The sequence below is a fragment of the Vulpes lagopus genome, chromosome 6 (genome assembly GCF_018345385.1).
Source record: "Vulpes lagopus strain Blue_001 chromosome 6, ASM1834538v1, whole genome shotgun sequence".
Lineage (NCBI taxonomy): Eukaryota > Metazoa > Chordata > Mammalia > Carnivora > Canidae > Vulpes > Vulpes lagopus.
In genome coordinates, this window is record NC_054829.1 from 102,860,056 (window position 1) to 102,881,835 (window position 21,780).

A 21,780-nucleotide genomic window follows, 5' to 3' on the forward strand; every position below is an offset into this window, starting at 1 on the left:
AGAAGGGGCTCCAAAGGAAACAGGTCACATAATTGGTATGGCAAAGGTGGGATTCAAAAATTTGATGCTGTATTCTATTTATTTATTTATTTATTCCGGGAGCCCGATGTGGGATTCGATCCCGGGTCTCCAGGATCGCGCCCTGGGCCAAAGGCAGGCGCCAAACCGCTGCGCCACCCAGGGATCCCTGATGCTGTATTCTTAATCACTATGCCAAATAGTTAATAAAATCTTTCTATTTGTATAAAAAAAACCTAGCTAGAAAATACGATAAAATAATAAAATATCCCAATTATAATAGCAACAGAAAGGTTAACATAGAAATAATCCTATAAAAAATATGCAGGAAACTTTAAAATGCCACAAAGGAACTTAGAAAGAAGACAGGAAGATTCACTTTGCTTTTGCAAAATATAAAACACAATATCATATGCCAGTTTTTCCTACTTTGTAAATTTAATTCAATGGCAATATAAATACCAAATGATTTTTCTTTCCCTAGGGGTGGGGGGAAAAGCCAATTTTACTATTCATGCAGAAACAATGGCAAATGTGTGATATAATTATAATTTTAATAACCTCTTGCTACTGGAAAATAATCTGAATGAGATGAATATAACTGAAAAAAGGATTCAGAAATAGGCATAAATTCATGTTAAGAATTCAGTGCTTTTAGAGAATAATAAGAAGAATAAGGGCTTTTAGAATCAATGGAAAACATTTAGTTTATTCAAGTAAACGAACATGTTGTTAACAGACTAATTCAAATATCTATTTGAGAAGTATAAAAGTATAAAATCTATTAAGTCAAGTCTTTCAGGACCCTACTTATCTACTCTTTGCTAAGGATTTATGTAATTTCTGTAGGATTTTTGAACAATAATCTATAATTCATAATTCAGATAGATGTATTCTGGAATAATACCAGCTTAACAAGGGTTTCTAGTTGCTCATTTTGGCTTTGCGGGGAGGGGGAATGAAGAAAGAAATAACCTTTAGCAATGATTCTCTAGCAGATGTGAGAACGCTGCATATAAAAGCTGCCTTTTCTTTTGCATTATGCATCTTTGTTAAATTCTGTGTTAGCATCTGTATAAATCAGGTTAACAAACTGAATTTTCAGTAGCTTTATTTCTAATATGGCTTGTTTATTTATTTTGCATATTTTATAGGATATCCTGGAAGAAAAGCTGGAAAAAAAACAAGGACATTGATACTTTGGGATTGTGAAAATGATTAGGCTCACTGAATCCTGTATATAATAATGGGTCTGTTGTTGCTAGCCTTTCGACATAATTGTGCCAGAATCCATTTCTCTTTAAATGCCATGGAATGTCACTGATACATGAAATGACATCCCTGAACTTTGAGGTTGCATAAGGAAGACCTCAGAGACTGCAAGACCCCAGATATTCATTAGCAAGTTGGAATTGTGGTATCTGTGCCCATCACTCTTCATGGAGAAAATATATTCTATAGACTTACTGGTGGAAAAACATTGCTACAAGAGCTGTCTCAAATCAATACTGAATTAAATCTGGTTGCAAAGGAATAAATACTGTCACCAGCATACTTTCCGAGCAACTGCAATGTGGGTATGTTAATGCTGCGTCAAAGCATCGTTCTGATGTCTGTAGGGAAGTGTGCCATTGTTTCAGATCCAATCAGCTGCAAGCATGGGCCAATCTTAAGTAGGATACTCTATATCATGACAATTGTTATTTTCATGAAAGGTGACAATAATTCATATTTACTTTCGTGCTTCCCATCAAGAAATCCACCCCAACACCCTCCTATTAACTTCTAGATATCTCTTGTCCTTCTCAAGAACACTCCCCTCCCCACTGGCTCTCCAATCTTCTTTAATATAGTACACTCTAGAAATCTCTTAGTGCTCCTTCAGTCATTATGTGATTTTTTTATCTGGCTATGGAAATTTTTTCTGTTCTTGTCTCACTTGCTTTGTTTACAGGGCACTGCTCTATTCAGAACTGGCTTGTGTGTACTGAGATCTCCATATTCAGAGAAGTAGAATTTATTAATTTGATGATTTAGGATGAGGAAACCCATGGATTTCTATATTCAGAGGAAACAAATATCTTTAATATGTAACTATGAATTTTGACTTCCTAGGATAACTTTACAGAAAAAGGATAATAGTAAATGTTTAAGAATATAGTGACAAGATAAATAACATGTAAATGTTTCAAGCTTCAGAGAACAGTGAAACAATTAGATTTTTTTTTTTTTACTGAGAAAAATATGAAGGGTTACCAAGAAAAAAACAATGATAATAATAATGCATCACTAATTTAGTTTCTTGACCTGGAAATAAAGAATTATCCTTGAGTCATTTTGTGACATCTATTTATTGATTCTGTTTCATTCCACAAAGGATTTGACAATTTGGTTCAGTTTACCCTTCCAAACAATCTAATAACATGTTTTTATCCCTACCTGATATATTATTGTCATCTGCTAAAATAGTTTTCTGGTTTGCTGAATTAAATTACACCCCAAATTTGTAACTGATATACTGTGGGAAAGAAAGTTTCTATAAAATGATAATAATCTTGTTAACTCTGAACTTCAGCTTGTCTTAAATATACTTGAGACTGGAAAACTAACAATATGTTTGTAATGGGGGCAAGGCTGGGGCACTGCTGATATTCTTTCCCTTCATCTGAACTGATGTGTTCTCAGCCACCTTCCTGCATGCACCCTCAATCAGTAAACTATTTTGAAAAGATGCAATAAACACTACGAGGAAATAAGGACTGTGAAAACTTCTCTGTAACTGCAAATCCCTTAGTAAATTAAACTATCAAGTGCTCAGGCTGTACTAGATGCTCAATAAATGTTTGCTGAATGAATAAAAGTTAATCAGAAGTCTCTTAAAATGAAAAAGAAAATAGAAGAGTAAAATAAAAATTAAAAAAAAATCTTTACATTTGATATTGATTTTTATCCCCTCCAACCTTTCTCTTGCTTCTTTACATTTCTTTTGTTGAAGAAAAACTGTTCATATTTTTCAGTTTTTAGGGGGGGATATTTTGTCATTTTCAATTCCTGATGCTGTCCATGTTATATGAAAACCATTTCTGTGTTTATGCTCATACGTGAGCATGTCTTGATACCCTGTAATTATTACTTCAAACATGACACACTTTCTGAGTTGATTTAATAGGGTTTCCTTTTACTGACCTCAAGAAAGAAAATACCAGAAAGTATTAGGGAACATAAGTTTTTTGAGTCCTGGATGAATTTCTATTTTTTTTCCACATGAATGGCCTTTGAAATTCCACTGTTGTAGGTCAGTACCTCTGATTAGGAACTTCTTTCAAAAGCAGGACAAGAAGGGGGGGAGGAGCCAGAGAGATTTTGAAAGCAGTCAAGACAAAAAAAAGAGGCTCAGAGAGTCAGTAGGCTGAGATTGCTGAGTAGTGAAAACATCACCTGATGGTTGTAGTTCATGAAAGGTAACTTGCCAAAAGAGGTTAGACATAAATAACTAGAACACAAGTATATTAGTATAAAAAATATACAAAGGATCAATACAAAAAATAACACCATCACCATAAATATGAATGTCTTATCATTGAAGTTTTTTCCCATTTTGAATGAGTATTTCTGTTTACCTGCAAAGTCATGAGAAAATATTATGCACATATCATGTTAAGAATCACCCAAAGGCCTTAGTAAAAACATAGATTCCAGGAGCCAACTTTTGGAGAATTGATTTAGTAGAAATAAGATGTTTGTGAAGTCTCAAATACATATTTTCAATAAGTATTATAGAAGATTTTGGAGACCATTCTTCAGATATCTTGTCTTACAGGAAATAGAGTAAGACACTGGTTAATTTGAATTAACCTTTTGTTAATTCATTCAAAAATACTGATTACTATTTATTGATATGCCGAGTATAATAGGCATTGAAGATACAGGGGAAAATAAGAGATAAGCATATAATACATAAATATGTAATTATAAGTACAATGCATTCTATGGAGGAAAATTAGGTAGCATGTCTGATGAATAAGGAGCTGTGACTAAGCAATAGAGAGCTTTGTTCAACTGAGAGCTAACTGGTATAACCTTAGTTTTGGTAATTAATTCAACTAAATACACGTATGTTGAGAATACACTATTTCTCAGGCACTGAATTAGGCCCAGGGAGTCCAGAGATAAAATGATTCTTTCCTTAATGTACCCATAAGTTAAGGTAGAAGTATGTGTGAGGTATTCCTAAAACTGGGAGAAATCTAAAGCATAGAAAAATATGAGGGAAAGACACCTACGGAAGAACTTAGTAAGTAAGGTAGGCAAGGGAAAGATCATGCAGCGCCTCATAGATAATGTTAAGAAATTTGAATTTTATCATAATAATAATGAGACGAGTCTCATTATTATGAGTCTTATCAAGACTCATAATAAGATAAGAATTTTGGTTATAAAAGATTACTAATAATATATGTTGGTTAATTGAATTTAAATAAAAATAAATTTTTGAAAAGTAAAAAAATAAAAAAAAAGAATGTAAAACAGCCAACATACAAGACGATCTGGAAGAGGAAGAAAATAGTTGAAGGACTTATATTGTCATATAGTAGTATTCAACACAAAGTTTCAATTTATCAAGGCAGTGTGATTTTGATGTAAGGACAGAAAAGAATTTGAACATTTATGATAAATGTTTACATTGATGTAATTTAGATTCTGATTTCCTGAACAAAATATAAACTATTTTTATTGTACCTCCCTACCTCGAAAAAAAAAGATTATGTTGAATGTGGGCCAGAATCCAATATGGCTGGAATCTTTCTAAAAAGGGAAATGAAAAATGTGGATACACTGACAGACATTCAGAGGGAAGCTGATGAGGGAGAAGATGGCCATGTGGCTGGAATGATGCATTTACAAGCCAAGGAACATCAAGGATTATTGGCAGATACCAGAAGCTAGAAGAGGCAAAGAAGGATTCACCTGTTTATCCATCAGAGAGTACATGGCTCTACCAACATCTCAATTTTGGATATTTAGCCTCCAGAAGTGTGAGATGATGAACTGCTGTTGCTTTGAGTAAAAGAAATTTAAAAAAAAGTAACAAGATTTTGCTGGTTGAAGTCTGAAGAATAGAGAGGAACATGAATGGATGCAGGAAATTATTGTTAGGAAAACAGGCAAGAGATGATGGCAAGCTTGTCTAAAAAATAATTTGTGACTTTTGTCAGGGGGATGGAGAAAGTAGAGCACAAAGTGAAGTGACCATAAGAATGATAGGTGTTGGGGTGCCTGGGTTGCTCAGTTGGTTAAGCATCTGCCTTCAGCTCAGATCATGATCCTGGGGTCCTGGGATTGAGTCCCTCATTAGTGGGTTCCCTGCTCAGTGGGGAGCCTGTTTCTCCCTCTGTCCCTTCCCCTCCCACACTCAAGCTTTCTCTTTCAAATAAATTAAATGAAATAAAAAAAGAATAAGATAGATATGATAGAGAATAAGATACATATGCTCCTTGTGTGTGTGTGTACATAATGGAGTAATTTAGTCATGTAAATTTAAAAAAACTATTGTAGAATGTGTTATTCTCTATCTTTAGATCTACATGCCTGGAATTGAGACAAAAATGTAATAATCTTGCAATCATTTATTCTTTTTTTAAGGATGCGAGGATATTTATCACCAAGAATTTAAGAATTTGCCTGGGAATTTTAATTCAGCTCTCAGGTATAAATAGCTAATTGAATAATAACGAAATAATCTGGTAATCTCCTGATTATGGTGAATGGATTAAAATATAATGACAGACTTTTATAAATGATAAAAAGATTAATTATATGTAAAGAAAATAATCAGCTATACTACTAAATACTGAGGAATAACAGCATAGATTTCAAAAATAGTAAACCTTTATCCATTAAACTTCACTTTCTTTAATATAATGATACGGCTTTTGCAGGTAATTTTAACCCAAACAGTTCTTGATGAAGTGTCAGATTCTGACCAATGTTGTTCTCTTCCTTAACTTCAGAAACAAGTTCTCATCAGCTCCGTCCAACTTGGAGGAGTTCACTCTTTGACTAACAGAAATAAAAACCTGACTTAGTTTAGAGAGAGATCAAAGAAATTCTCTGATGATTAGCTCTGCTTAGGAATGACTGTTCATATCAAGATTTTGTTTCAACATTAGCAGACTTCAGAAATCTTGCTAGTGGAATTATTGTCCTCTCAACTAAGGAATTTCTTGCCAAAGACTAAGAGCTTCCACTAACACCATTCTTCTCAGAATAAGGGGTCAAAATTACTTAAAATACAGACCCAATAAAGTCAGCTGAAGTTCAGAGTACAAGGATATGTCGTCTCCTTGGCTCTGCCCTTTCTTTTGATCTTCACTCCTCTTCAGCAACTTATAGAGCTTCATTTTATTAATATGAAGTTATATGTTTTTCCCTATGATATTTATGACAGAGTAGAACATATTATTGAAATGGCAAAACTCATCATTAAATAAAGTGTAATAAAAATTAAATACAACTTGCATACATAATATGATGATGTAACCAACAAGGAGAAAGGATTTCTGGTAGGCTTAGACTATAGAATTCAAGAAAGGTACATTCAAAGCAAAAGATGGCTAGATGCAGATTAGAATAACTACATTAAATTATTAAAGATATAATTTCAGGTCTGTGTATTTAAGAACTCCTTTATTTTATTGTGTATAATTACAACTACCCTGCTTCTTCAATCTCTTAAGAACTTAATATCCATAAAGTTATAAGGTGTGTATTATAGTAAAATCTTGGCCTATATACTTAATATACCAGAACATTAACAGTAGAACTCCACAGTATTGCAAATTCGCTTGTTAGCAGAGGAAATGTGACCTATTCCAGTGAATGGGCTCTTTACCAAAGTTCAGTATGCATTAGAAAGAATAAGTAAAACAAAATTAGATAAATATGTAATATTATTTTTATTTTCCATACACCTTTTATTGGGAGAGTATTGAGATTGTTCATGATAATGAAAAATGAATTTTTGATGTCATTTACTTACATAAACCCTATATTTCAAAGGCTCATTTAAATGAGTTGATAAGGACAATCACAAAATATCTATTATGTGTAAGGCATTATGTGTTAAGACAAATGTCCACTTTAGCTGTATCCCATATGTTCTGATATATGGGGTTCTCATATTATTTTCTAGATACTCTAGAATTTTCATTTGGAATTTCTTCCTTCTGAAGAATTAAGAAGTTGTTTAATTTTTTTTAGTTAGTTTTTAATTTCTAAGTAGTAAGAAGTTATTTTTATTACTTTCCGATTTGACTAAATAATGATCTGAGGAATGTCATCTGAATTATTTCCACTTCATAAAATATACTGAAATTTACCTGTGGCCTAAAACTGTCATCTTTTTTTTTTTTTTTCTTTTGGTGAAAGTATCATGATCACTTAAATAAATTTATTTCTGAGTACAGATGTATAACAATATCTTAAAAATAACATCTGTCCAATAAGTACTATACAGATAACAATAGGAATGGCTTTTCATTACATGTAGGTGGTAATAATATGAAGACATAGAAGAACTGAACTTGGGTATATTTTGTAAAAGCTGCTAACTTATTCTATGATATTTTGAATCTCAAAGAGATGATGGAAGACAGTAGCAAAAATACAATGTAGTAGCTTTCACTGTGGTGATGTTACGTACTTTCAAAAATAATCTACATCTAACAAAAAAGTGTATGTAACCAAACAGAGAACAAATTTAATGATAAAAGTAGCCTTTGAAAGCACATAGTCACTCACATTCACAATAGTTCCATTGGATTCAAGAGACCTAATGTCTCTGATATACTTTTTCTTTAATATGTCTATAAATTTCTTGAGGAGCTGAAAATTGCACATGCAATCCTACTGCTTTTTAAAGCTAATACTGAGATTGAATCAGCAGCAGTTTTTTTTTTTAAATATATTCATCAACAATTCAATAGTGATAATGAGGCATGGCCAAATATCTCAACTGAACAATTCTAAGAATTTCCTACCTTCCCCAAATCTTATAGTCAAAGCACTAAGTTATAATGCCCACTTTCCTTCCAATTATTCCACTTAATGCTTAAACATTTATTAGAAAAAAATATATATATACACACAAAGCAGAGCCTTGGCAAAGAATTCATCTCAGAATAAGAAAAAGAAAAAAAAAACCACTCAGCTTGGCTCAACCATGCTTCACTCTCCCTTGGGTGTACATTTTCGAACATGGACATACTGAAAATAGAGGCCAAAGAACAACTAAAAAATGAAATTTTAAAAAGTAAATTGGGGAAAGGATAGGAAGGATAGGAAAGAAAGGTAAGGTTGGTAAAGGATATTGATAATTATATAAATTACTTATATACCCCAAAGAAACTTTGGTGGTGAGAGACAGAGTTTTGTTACAAATTGAAAATCACTATACATATATTGTACCTCTACCAAAAGAGAAAATAAATGTTGAGATCAATTGTCATAGCTTGTACCACAAAATTTCCCCCAATATGGAAAATTATTAATTTAATCATGAGTATTTATTTTCCCAACCTTAAATGTTCTCGAGTGTGTGATTTTTCATTCCTCTCCCCATCCTAATTCCCTTATAGCTTAAACTAATTTTCAAAATAATGCCACTAATCTATTATCAACCTACTAGTTCATTTATCTCTTATAAGTAGGAATTTCAAAATATATTCAGTTTCAGTAAATCCATTTCATTCTATTTGTCAGTTACATACCTTTATATATACATTTATACAAATATATATTGCATATATATTTGTATATATATTTATATATTTACACAATATATTTATATATTTGTATTTATATATTTACACATTTATATTTATATATATTTGTATAAAGGTAAATAAGGTAAGATATAAAGGTGTACATATAAATATATATGTACACACATATAAATATATGTATTTTTACACATAAATCTGTCTACCTATATTTTTTTAAAATTAATAAGCTGTGGTCAGAATTGTGAAGCAGAATCTTAGCTATTTAAGGAAAAGTTGATGGGAAAGACATTGGCACTAGATGAAATAATTCTTTTGGCAATTCTTTAGTAGTTTCCAGATCAAAATAGTATTAAAACTAAGAAGTAAAGGTCAAAGTGAAATCTTAAACTGAAATTACTGAGGTAAAACTGCCAGAAAGATTCCTTTTTTGGAGAGCCGGCCTCCCTCTCCCTCACTCCCCTTAGTGTCTGTAGTGATTTCTAAATGTAAAGTTATAGAAATAAAGCTAGCATAGCTGAGTGGAAATGGAATATCAGAGCATCTTTTGTACATATTATTTAGATAAAAAAGATGGTCATAAAATTCTTGGGTAGTTTTCAAAGTTGAAACATTTAATCTCTAATTAGTAAATATGTAATAATAATTGTTACTGTTTTTGAGTGCTTATTACATATTAGACACTGAACTATTTTACATATATCACTCCTAAAATAATTTTGCAAGGTGGGAATTATTATAATTATGTTCACTTTTTCAGACAGGAAACTGGATTATAAGATTTTATGGTTATAAAACCAAAGGAGCAGGGTGAAATTTAAAACCAAGTCCATCTAACAGCCAAGCTCATGCTTTATCTACTACAATGGGCCTACTTCAGGGAATAAATATGATAGATGCATGTATAAATTAATGTTAATTAGAATTTTCCTCTCATAGCTATTTTCAAGCTTCCATTCTACTAGTCAGAGTGCAGTTTATGTTTCAGTTTTAAAAAGCTATTTTTTACCTGTTTAGAATTTGACATATATAGTATAAAATCTGAATTATGATTATCCTTAATTTAATGAATATGCTTTTATAGACATGCATACATTATCTTTTTGTATCTACTTTCTATTACATTAAACATCTGAACAAGAACACTTCAAATAAGCAGAAGGATAGAAAAGGGTGACAAAATTTCAGATAAAATGTAAAAAAAATTAAAAATATTTTGAAAGAATAATTATATAAATATAAAAATCCAACAAAATAGACACTTTAAAAATAATTCTGATAAGTTTGGCATTTAAATGGATAATTTTAAGAAAAACCCATAAGGTAACATAAATTGACTCAAGTAGAAGGAATAATCAAGTATCTCCCTATTTAAAAGACAATAGGCTCAGATGGTTTTAGAGACAGGTTTTACTCAATCTATAAGAAACAGATAATTCCTCTTATACAAACTGACTGGAGAGTAGAAAAAGGGAAAAAGAAATATCATCTTTTTTAAAAAAGATTTTATTTATTTATTTGAGAGACAGTGTGTGTGAGCACACAAGTGGGGGGAGATGCAGAGAGAGAGGGAGAACTAGTACCCTGGGATCATGACCTGAGCCAAAGGCAGATGCTTAAGTGATTGAACCACCCAAGTGCCACATAATCTTAAGAGTAAAGACTGACAAGGACAGACAAAAAAATTTTAAATTTATTTCACATATGAATATAGATGCAGAAATTCACTATAAGGAAATAATAGCAAATAAAATATAGTCAGTATTTCTTTTTTTTGTAGTGACCTAGTAGAGTCTATCTCAAATGCAAAGACCACTTAATATCAGAAATTTTAATAAATAATGTTACACATTATTTTTTTAAAAAAGATTTTATTTATTTATTCATGATAGATACAGAGGAAAATACAGAGACAGGCAGAAGGAGAAGCAGGCTCCCAGTGGGGAGCCTGATGCTAGACTCAATTCCATGGCTTCTGGATCACGACCTGAGCCAAAGGCAGCTGCTCAACCACTGAGTCACCTAGGTACCCCACACATTGTTGTATTAAAGGAGAAGAATGGGTGATCCTAATCAATCCTTACCAGTTGAATAAGCATTTGATAAAATTCAACACTCATGATAAGCACTCTATTAAGAGAAAAAGAAAGGGAAAAATTTCTGTATAAAATAAATCCACCACCCAAATAGAGTATTTATCAAAAACATCAAACTTAGTGGTGAAATTATAAGAATTTTCATTAAATTTAGGTAAAAGCAAATCTATCCACTCTCATCACTTCTAGTTTACTTTATACCAGAGGTCTTGTCCAATGCAATAAGACAAAAAAAACCCAAAAACGTAATCATAAAAATAGTACCTAGAAAGATATTATATATATATTTATATGATTTAATTAGCTTTGTAAATATCCAAGAGAATCCACAATCTACTAGATTTAAAAAGAAAATCAGTTTCCAAGATCTATAAAGAACTTATTAAACTCAACACCAAGAAACAAACAATCCAATCATGAAATGGGCAAAAGACATGAACAGAAATCTCAGAGAAGACAGACATGGCCAACATGCACATGATAAAATGCTCTGCATCGCTTGCCATCAGGGAAATACAAATCAAAACCACAATGAGATACCACCTCACACCAGTGAGAATGGGGAAAATTAACAAGGCAGGAAACCACAAATGTTGGAGAGGATGCGGAGAAAAGGGAACCCTCTTACACTGTTGATGGGAATGTGAACTGGTGCAGCCACTCTGGAAAACTGTGTGGAGGTTCCTCAAAGAGTTAAAAATAGACCTGCCCTACGACCCAGCCATTGCACTGTTGGGGATTTACCCCAAAGACTCAGATGCAATGAAACGCTGGGACACCTGCAACCCGATGTTTCTAGCAGCAATGTCCACAATAGCCAAACTGTGGAAGGAGCCTCGGTGTCCATCAAAGGATGAATGGATAAAGAAGATGTGGTCTATGTATACAATGGAATATTACTCAGCCATTAGAAATGACAAATACCCACCATTTGCTTCAACATGGATGTAACTGGAGGGTATTATGTTGAGTGAAATAAGTCAATCAGAGAAGGACAAACATCATATGGTCTCATTCATTTGGGGAATATAAATAATAGTGAAAGGGAATAGAAGGGAAGGGAGAAGAAATGGGTAGGAAATATCAGAAAGGGAGACAGAACATGAAGACTCCTAACTCTGGGAAACGAACTAGGGGTGGTGGAAGGGGAGGAGGGTGGGGGTGGGGGTGAATGGGTGACGGGCACTGAGGGGGGCACTTGACGGGATGAGCACTGGGTGTTATTCTGTATGTTGGCAAATTGAACACCAATAAAAAATAAATTTATTATAAAAAAAAAGAAAATTCCATAATACTTGGTATTTACTCAAAGGAGTTGAAATGTTTTGTCTACACAAAAATTGCACATGTATGTTAATGAAGCTTTATTTATAATTGCTAAACTTTAGGAGAACTAAGATGTCCTTCAGTAGGTGAATGGTTAAAAAACTGGTACATCCAGACAATGAACCATTATTCAGCACAAAAAAAATGGAGCTATCAAGACATGAAAAGACACAGAGGAAACTTAAATGCATATTACCAAATGAAATGTCAGTCACTGTATGATTCCAATCTATGACATTCTGGAAAAGGAAAAGTTATTGAAATAGTAAAAAGATCTGTGTTCCTAGTGTTTGGGAGAGAGGGCAGAATGAACAGGTCTAACAGTAAAATTTTAGGGCATTGGAACTACTCTATGCTATAATGATGCATACATGTCATTATATATTTGTTCACACCCATATAATGTATACCACCAAGAGTAAATTCTAATGTAAACTATGGACTTTGAATGATAACAATTGTCAATGTAGTTTTATCAGTGGTAACAAATGTACTACTCGGTGGAGGATGTTGATAATGGGGGAGACAATGCATGTGTGGAGGCAGGGAATATAAGCAAAATCCCTGAGCTTACTGCTCAATTTTGGTGTGAACCTAAAACTGTTCTATAAAATAAAGTCTCTTAAAAACAGAAAATCAGGGGTGCCTCGGTGGCTCAGTGGTTGAGTGTCTTTGGCTCAGGTCATGATCCTGGGGGTTCCGGGATTGAGTCCTGCATCAGGTTCCCTGCAGGGAGGCTGCTTCTCTCTCTGCCTTTGTCTCTGCCTCTCTCTCTCTGTAGCTCTCATGAATAAATAAGTCTTAAAAACAAAACAAAACAAAACCAGAAAATCAAACAAGTTTGCTAGCTATAAAGTGAATCTAAAATAAATAATAATCTTTCTATTATGCCAGTAATAATCAACTAGAAAGCATAAAGATATTATGCATAAAACTAATAATATATTTATTCTTTGTTATGGACAATTAATAATTGCTAAATCCGTATGTTCAAAGTATTTTCTACCTTCCAACCTACTCCTATGGTCTTCCTTAATCAGTAAATGAAAACACCAAGACACCATCCTTTTAGACGAGGCCAAAAACTTTGGAGTCCTCCTTGATTCTTCTCTCTTTTATACCTCACATTCAGGCAGCAGAAATCTTAGTATTGTTTTCAAATATATTTACTTCTCATCACCTCCAATGTTAGACCCTCGGGTCCTAACCACTGTACTTTCTCCTTGGTCTCTGTTTTGCCTTTGTCTTTCTATAGTCTCCTTTCCATGCAGTGGTCAAAATAATCCTTTCATATGTAAGTCACATCATGTCACCATTCTGCTCAAAATCTTACAACAGCTTCTCATCTTATTTGGCATAAAGTCAAAGTCTTAAGGGTTACACAAGATCTTATCCATTGATATCTTTCTAAGTTTGTTACTTTCTACTGTCCTCTTCACTCATTCCATTCTATACATAGTCTCCTTACTTTTGCCCTACAAAGTATGCCACCATCTTTGCACCTGCAAAATGGAACATTTTTCTCCAAGAAATCTATGCAACTTACCCTCTCACTCCCTTCTCTTCTTAAATGTCTTATCAGCTAGACCTTCTTTGAGTCCCTCATATAAAATAACAATCCTTCTTTAATGTTATTCCAACTTCTTCTCTTTGGCATTCTCTATCTTCCTTATTATTCTTTACTTTTTTCAGTGGAACCTATTTCCAAGTAACATATCAAATGTTTATTTTTTCTTGTTGTCTGTATATCCTCCATAAAATGCAAATTCTATGGAAGCAGGTACATTTTTTACCCCATTGTTATATCCCCAGCAACTACAAGGGTGTCTGTTTTGGTAATATGTATTCAAACATAATACTGAAAAAATAATGTATTGGTCTTTACGTCATTCACTATATTTTTTTTTATGGTTGAAACATATAAAAAGGAATAAAATAAATTCTAAAGAAAAATGAACTAATACTTGAGTATTCTTCAGATAGGAACATTTCATGTAAATAATGTAATGTATTTTCTCTTCATTCTTACTATTGTTGTTGTTGGGGATAAAATATCTGATTTAAGAGTACATATAAAAGTTTGTTTTGCATGACAAAGATTTAGAAAATGACTTACCATCATTAGGAATACAAAAAGCAATTTGGGTTTAGTCACATTCAAACTATTAGACCATTTAAACAAAAAAAATCTCATTTCACAGAGGGTGTAGGGGTAGGGATTTAAAACCACTTCCTCAAGTTTAAAATAAGAAGCAACTTTTCTTAGTAAAATTTTACTTCATCACAAAATGAAAGTCTCATATTTTCTGAACTGTTAATATTCCTTTCTGATCTTTATTTTTCTCTTTTAGATTTTATTTATTTGAGAGAGAGAGAGAGAGAGAGAGAGAGAGATATTGAGAGAGAGAGAGACAAAGATAGTGAGAGACAGCATGAGTGAGTGGGGAGAAGAGGGAGAAAGGAGTGACAATGAAGGACTCAATTCCAGGACCTGGAATCATGACCTAAGCCAAAGACAGACACTTAACTGACTGAGTCACTCAGGTGCCCCCTTTTCTGATCTTGAAAAATCAATGATCTCTCAACCATTTTGTTTCACTCAAGAATTAGAATGCAGAGGACAAACAGCATAGGATATGATTGGGGTCAGTGAGAATGGCAGAATAAAAATCTCATAAAAAGTACTCCTTCAGAGTGGAAGCAGGTGGCCCAACAGGAGGCCGCTGCAGTTGCCCAGGCAAGACGTGATGATGGTGGCTTGGACTAGATAGGGAGGAGTGTTTGGATTTTGTAGGTGGAGCCATTTGGACTTGCCACAGGGCTGGGCGGCAACAGGCTCTTGGATGTTGAGATAGTTCACAGAGTGAAACACAGCAGGTGGTCAGTGCCCCTCAGAGCCATGTTCCTGAGCTTTGATGTGGATGGAACTGGAGGGTATTATGCTGAGTAAGTAAGTCGGTGTCCATCGAAAGATGAATGGATAAAGAATATGTGGTTTATGTATACAATGGAATATTACTCAGCCATTAGAAACGACAAATACCCACCATTTGCTTCAACGTGGATGGAACTGGAGGGTATTATGCTGAGTGAAATAAGTCAATCGGAGAAGGACAAACATTATATGGTCTCATTCATTTGGGGAATATAAATAATAGTGAAAGGGAATTGAAGGGAAGGGAGAAGAAATGGGTAGGAAATATCAGAAAGGGAGACAGAACATGAAGACTCCTAACTCTGGGAAACGAACTAGGGGTGGTGGAAGGGGAGGAGGGCGGGGAGTGGGGGTGAATGGGTGACGGGCACCGAGGGGGGCACTTGACGGGATGAGCACTGGGTGTTATTCTGTATGTTGGCAAATTGAACACCAATAAAAAATAAATTTATTATTAAAAAAAATTAAAAAAAATGGGCAAAGGATTTAAATAGACATTTCTCCAAAGAAGACATATAAATGGTTAATACATGAAGAAATGTGAAACATGATTAGGGAAATGCTAATCAAAAGCACAATGACATACCACTTCATACTCACTAAGATGGCTATGATAAAATAGGTATTGGTAGGATGTGGAAATGGAGGAACCTTCATACATTGCTAAGATTAATGTAATATAGTGCAGGCGGTTGGGAGAACAGTTTTGCAGTTCTTCAAAAAGTTAAACATAGAGTTAGCCTATTACCCAGGAAATCTACTAAGTATATATCTAAAAGAAGTGAAAACAAATCATGAAATACTTACATATGAATGTTTGTAGCAGTATTATTCATAATAGCTAACAAGTAGAAATAAATCGAATGTCCATTAACTGATGAATTGATAAATAAAATGTAGTATAACCACACAATGTAATATTATTCAGCCATAAAAAGAAATGAAGTACTGACACATGTGTAGGCTTTGAAAACATATGTTAAACAAAAGGCCATGTTATTGTATGATTCCATTTTTATGAGATGTTTAGAATAGGTAAATCCATAGGGATATAAAGAAGGTTAGTATCTGCAAAAGGTTGAGAGAGGTGGGGAGTGACTCAGCATGGATGCAGTTTCTTTTGGGATATTGAAAATATTCTGGAATTAGTAGTGATAGTCGCAAAACTTTATGAATATTCTAAACTCCACTGAATTTTACACTTGAAAAGGGTGAAATTCATGGTATGCAGATTGTATATAGTTCAAGTCATTAAAAAAAAAAAAACACGTCCTGTGATGTCTTAAAGACCTGGTGTTATATGTACTAGCTATATAAACTATTAATCTCTTTCTGAGTTTAGTTTCATGCTCCCATTATAAAACAGAGATAATCATACTTCATTATAGGTTCTTAATGAGGATTAAATGATGGGTCTACATTTAAAAACTCTAGCATTTTTTAAAGGAAACACCAAATATTTAGATATATTAGTTCTCTTATACTTTTATTTTTACTTAATTTTTCCAACTCCCAACTCAGTGTTATCTTACTAATTTTTATAATTACTCAGGTTTCCCTTCATTAAATGCCATTAAAGTTTGCTAAAAACTGCTCATCTGCCAAAGGATAGCTCTCTAGTATGAAGTTGAGAATTAATGCGTTTCTGTTGTGAAGATACTTTACAATTTGAAAAAAAGAGAACTATAAATAAATTTTTATATAGAATCATTAAATTTCAGAGTGTCAAGCTATACTATTATTTTTTAGATTTTATTTATTTATTTGAGACAGAGAGTGCGAATGAGTAGGGGAAGGGGAGGAGGGAGAGGCAAATTCCCTGCTGAGGTGGGAGCCTGACCCAGGGCTCAATCCTAGGACCCCCAAGATCATGACCTGAGCTGAAGGCAGATGCTTATTAATCAACTGAACCACCAGGTGCCCCAATTTCAAGCTATCTTATAGGTCATCTAGAACAATCCTTTGCTGGTAAGTGAATTCCTGTACCAAAATCCATTAGGTGGTAATATTACCTGGAACACTTCCAGTGTTCGAGAATTTATTTCTCCTTGGGTGGCTTCATCTACTTTTGGAAAACTGTAACGCAAATATTTATTTGCTAGTATAGGTTCTTATTCTAATTTTATCTCTTATGATGTTTGAAATATCTTACCATAATTTTTCATGTAGCTGCTTTCCTCTTTATCATCTATATTTCTGGAAGCAAGGACTGTAATTACTAAAACTACTTTGTATTCAACTCCACAGTCATGTTTATATAAGTCATGTTTATCTTTAATAAATACAATTTGATCATGATGGGATAATGTGAAAACAAGGATGCCCTCCTATTTTGGGAACATGAAAAATTACAGAAAGAGCAAAGGGGTGAAAATTGCAAGTTCTTGCAAAAACATTTAGTTCCAAAAATATCTAGCAGCATATTCTATTGTTTAACATACATGAAAGAGAATTTGAAAATGTTTTATCATTAAAATGTTCCTTTTTACAATTAGAGCCTATCCTATTAAATTTATTAGGGTATCTAAAAAGTTCTCTATATATGTTAATTGAAATTCACCTTCATGGAAATAATTAAGATATTGTGGTAATATTGGAATGTTTGAAATATATGAATTATTATAACAGAAACCTTAGTCAACCATATTTATAAAGCCAAATAAGAACAATAATGTTGAAAAACCTGACAAGTTTTTAAAAATGCAATTTTTTTTTGTCAATCAGTGCTCAGTAAGTATACATTCTTATTCTTATATACTAAGACCTCTGTCTCCATTCATTTATTTATTTATTGTGGGGGCTGGGCGGAGAGAGCAAGTGCAGGAGCAGGAAGAAGGGCAAAGGGAAAAGCAGATTCCCCTTCTCCCAAGCAGTCCTACGTGGGGCCCAATCCCACAACCTACAAATCATGACCTGAGCTGAAGGCAGACACATAACTGACTGACCCACCCAGGCGCCCGTCTTTCTCTATTTTTATAATTCTTCCTTTGCTTCTGTAATTCTTTTAGTATAGAATAAGCTGAGATACTATGATTACATAGACAAAATGTGAAACTTGCTACCTGAGGGAATATATCTTAACTGTAATAATATAATATAATCTTAATATATATAATCTTCACTGTATAATATAATCTTAACTGTAAAACTAAATGGACAGACATCAAGGTTTTCTGAAAGCTGCATAAATACAATCATATTAGAAAATAGCTATGCTAAGAGGACAAAAGTGATAACATTATGAGCAATAATCATGCAACACTACATTTTTAACATCCATCTTCCTTCAGAATTTGTAACTTAAATCTGCACATACATACCAAATCTGTTTTTGGAGGATCTGGACACTCAGTGGAGAAAAAAGGTGTCGAACTTCTGATACCATTGCTATCAGAAGTTGGCTTTGGAGGTTGAGCATGCTGTCTGTAAGTAGCACTTTTAGGAGTCCAACAGAACAGGTTGATTGATTCTCGCACACAGCGTTCAATGTCGATTTCTAGATAGAAATTTTTTTTAAAAAAGTAAACATTTAGAATTTGAATTGCTATGTTCATGTAAAAATCACACTCTTTCCTAAATGCATATATCCAGTATGGCTAAGATGATAACCCAGTTAGAAAAGATGTCAGTGAAAATATAATGTAGGTATGAATCAGCATATATGGACTACTATGGTGAGACTGATTTACTCTGATAATATTTTCACTTTTTCAAAGTAAAACAGAGGTTGGGGAGGGGAAGGCTAGAGCTTGGGAGTGGGCAGGTAAAAGATTCAGCTCACTATGACTTTTAATAAAGTATACTAAAAGTTTTATTTTCACCTATTAAAGGAGATATAAAATAAGCAGGGCAAAATTTATTAAAATATCAACTCTCAATTTTTATTTATTTTTATTTTTTATTTAAATTCAATTAGCCAACATATAGTACATCATTAGTTTCAGATGTAGAGTTCAATGATTCATCAGTTGCATACAAAACCCAGTGCTCATCACATACACGCCCTCTTTAATGCCCATCCCCTAATTACTCCATCCACATCCTCTCCAGCAACCCTGTTTGTTTCCTATAGTTAAGATTCTCTCATAGTTTGTCTCCCTCTCTGATTACTTCTCACTTAATTCTCAATTTTTAAAAAAGATTTTATTTATTTATTCATGAGAGACACACAGAGAGAGGCAGAGACATAGACAGAGGGAGAAGCAGTTTTCCAGCAGGAAGCCTGCTGGGCAACTTGATCCCCGGACGCTGGGATCATGACCTGAAGAGAAAGGCAGATGCTCAACCTCTGAGCCACCCAGGTGCTCCTCAATTTTCAATTTTTATTTTTTATTTATTTTTATTTTTAATTTTCAATTTTTAAAATAATTTCCTGAGTTAAATGAAGAAAGGTGTAAGTGAAGTTTCACATATAGAAAAATTACATGCACTTGGTTAAAATGGTTAAAAGAACATTTTCAAAGATTTCCTTTTCTTTCTCAGATTTGAAATTTATACATCTTTGATACAGAGCTAATATATATATATATATAGGAAGGTTATTACACTTTCACATTATTGTTTGTGTGTTTTGATGATACTATAGCTCTTCAGGAGATAAATATTCCTGATGGAGATAAGCTGTTCCTATATGGAAAAAGTGGACAGATCCCAGAAAGGCAGTAGAAATTCAAGAAGTTGACTAGGATGAAGGAGTTTAGTGTGGACTAGCTTTTCCCTACCTATATTCCTAACACTAGTAAATGGCAGATATTCTCATTTTCTTTGCAGAAGTCCAAGTGTGTCAGCTCATGTAAACAATGGAAAAAAAATACTTCATATTTTAAATTACAAAGGGATGAGTTCCCTATTTCTCTTTTTGAAACAAGGAACTTATATATAAGGAAAAAAAGATATATGCATTTAAGCCAATTCTGTGGATGCTGCATTCATGATTACCTACTTTTATGAGGAGGAAAACACTCGGAAAAGATAAATGAACACTTATTGAGCATCTATTATATGAGAGGAATTTTATACTTTTGCTTAAAACATATAATTCTTAAAATGATTTTTGTATTTTTTTTTAAGATTTTGTTTATTTATTCATGAGAGAAAGAGAGAGAGAGGCAGAGACATAGGCAGAGAGAGAAGCAGGCTCCATGCAGGGAGCCCAATGTGAGACTTGATCCCAGGACTCCAGGATCACACCCTGCCTTGAGGCAGGCGCTCAACTGCTGAGCCATCCAGGCATTCCACAATGATTCTTCTAGACAGATATTGTAATCCCCCTCATTTCTGTTGAAGATGAAGAAACTAAAACATAAGGAAGCTACATGATTTAATATGGTAAATGCATTATTTTGAATAGAATGTCTGAGGTTTCTAAAGGGTTATAAGGGTTTATTTCTCAATTCATTTAGATTTGGTGTACGGCCAGGAGGCCCGGAAAGACCAGTTACTCAATTAAGCATTCCTTTATCTGTTATTAGTGATGTTTGCCAACTTCACAGTTGGTCACTTCCATGGCTACATAGAGGTCAGATTTCATCACCCTCTTCCTAACACAAAATATATAAATAAAAAAACCTCAAACAATTAAACATGTTTTGAGACACGAGTCTTTTTATTTGAGCAATGGTAAATATAGTGAAATGTATTTTTAAGAAGCTCTGTAACATTATCAACCTGATACTTCACAAAGAGAAGCACACAGACACCAATCAGAAGAAAAATCAAAGTTCAAGATAGGTTCTCTACTCCACTTAAGAAAGAGATATGCTCAATTCATTTTAGAAAAATTCCAGTTAATATGGTTAAGATAAAAAATTCAAGCTAAAGAGAAAAAATTCCTGTAATTTTTTTAAAAAGTTGATCCATTTAACACTGTTAATCTCCAAAGAATTTCAGACATAGGTTTTACATCTACAGTGCTCAAATCAGTCTGACACATCTGTCACCCTGTAAAAGCTTGAATTCAAGTCAATGATCCAGATCAGAGGTTGTAGTTCAGTCATTAAATCACTAGCAATGGAAAAGTCAGTTGTATCTACTTCAAAAAAACACCCTACCAATACCATAAAAGGTTTATATTGAATCTTGAGAATTTACTGGCATCCACCCCAATTCCACCCTGATTATTAGTACTGGCAGATATCCCATTCTCCATTCACTTGACCCATGTCTCCTCTCCATCTCAAAATCCTTCCAAAGTCCTTTATCATAACCAAAATATTACGCAAACTGTACTCTGCAAAACTGTACATCAAAATATGCAATTATTCTTAATAAGTAATCTCTTATCCTAGGGTACTACTGTTTTTTATTTTACATTATAATTTTGATTAATGCATTGTGAATGAAGCATGTACCCTGGATTATGGTTTCCTAGGTTTGATTCCAGGCTCCATGAAGAACTTTGTGACTCTGAAAGAGCTTCTCTAAATCCTGTTTTCTTTATCCTCATCCATTACTATCATATCTCTCAGAAAGACTAAACTATTTCCAAAATAATAAAACACATCTCATATTTCATTTGTGCCAGAATAGGTGGGAAATACATCTCTCCTGAAGATTTCTGTTCTTTTGCTCTAATAGCTATGAACTGCTTCCAAGACCTAGTTAACAGCTGTTGTCCTGGCACTTC

The 21,780-nt window shown here is 33.4% G+C and overlaps 1 protein-coding gene across 3 annotated transcripts in view; it reads right to left on the reverse strand.

The window, feature by feature from the left end:
* Positions 1–21,780, reverse strand: part of TBCK (TBC1 domain containing kinase) — a 229,078-nt gene that overhangs the window by 57,326 nt on the left and 149,972 nt on the right. For all 3 annotated transcript variants that reach the window (XM_041758251.1, XM_041758248.1, XM_041758250.1), the window contains one exon: positions 18,476–18,651. In XM_041758251.1, coding sequence (XP_041614185.1) covers positions 18,476–18,651 — 176 coding nt within the window. The remainder of the gene's footprint in view (positions 1–18,475; positions 18,652–21,780) is intronic.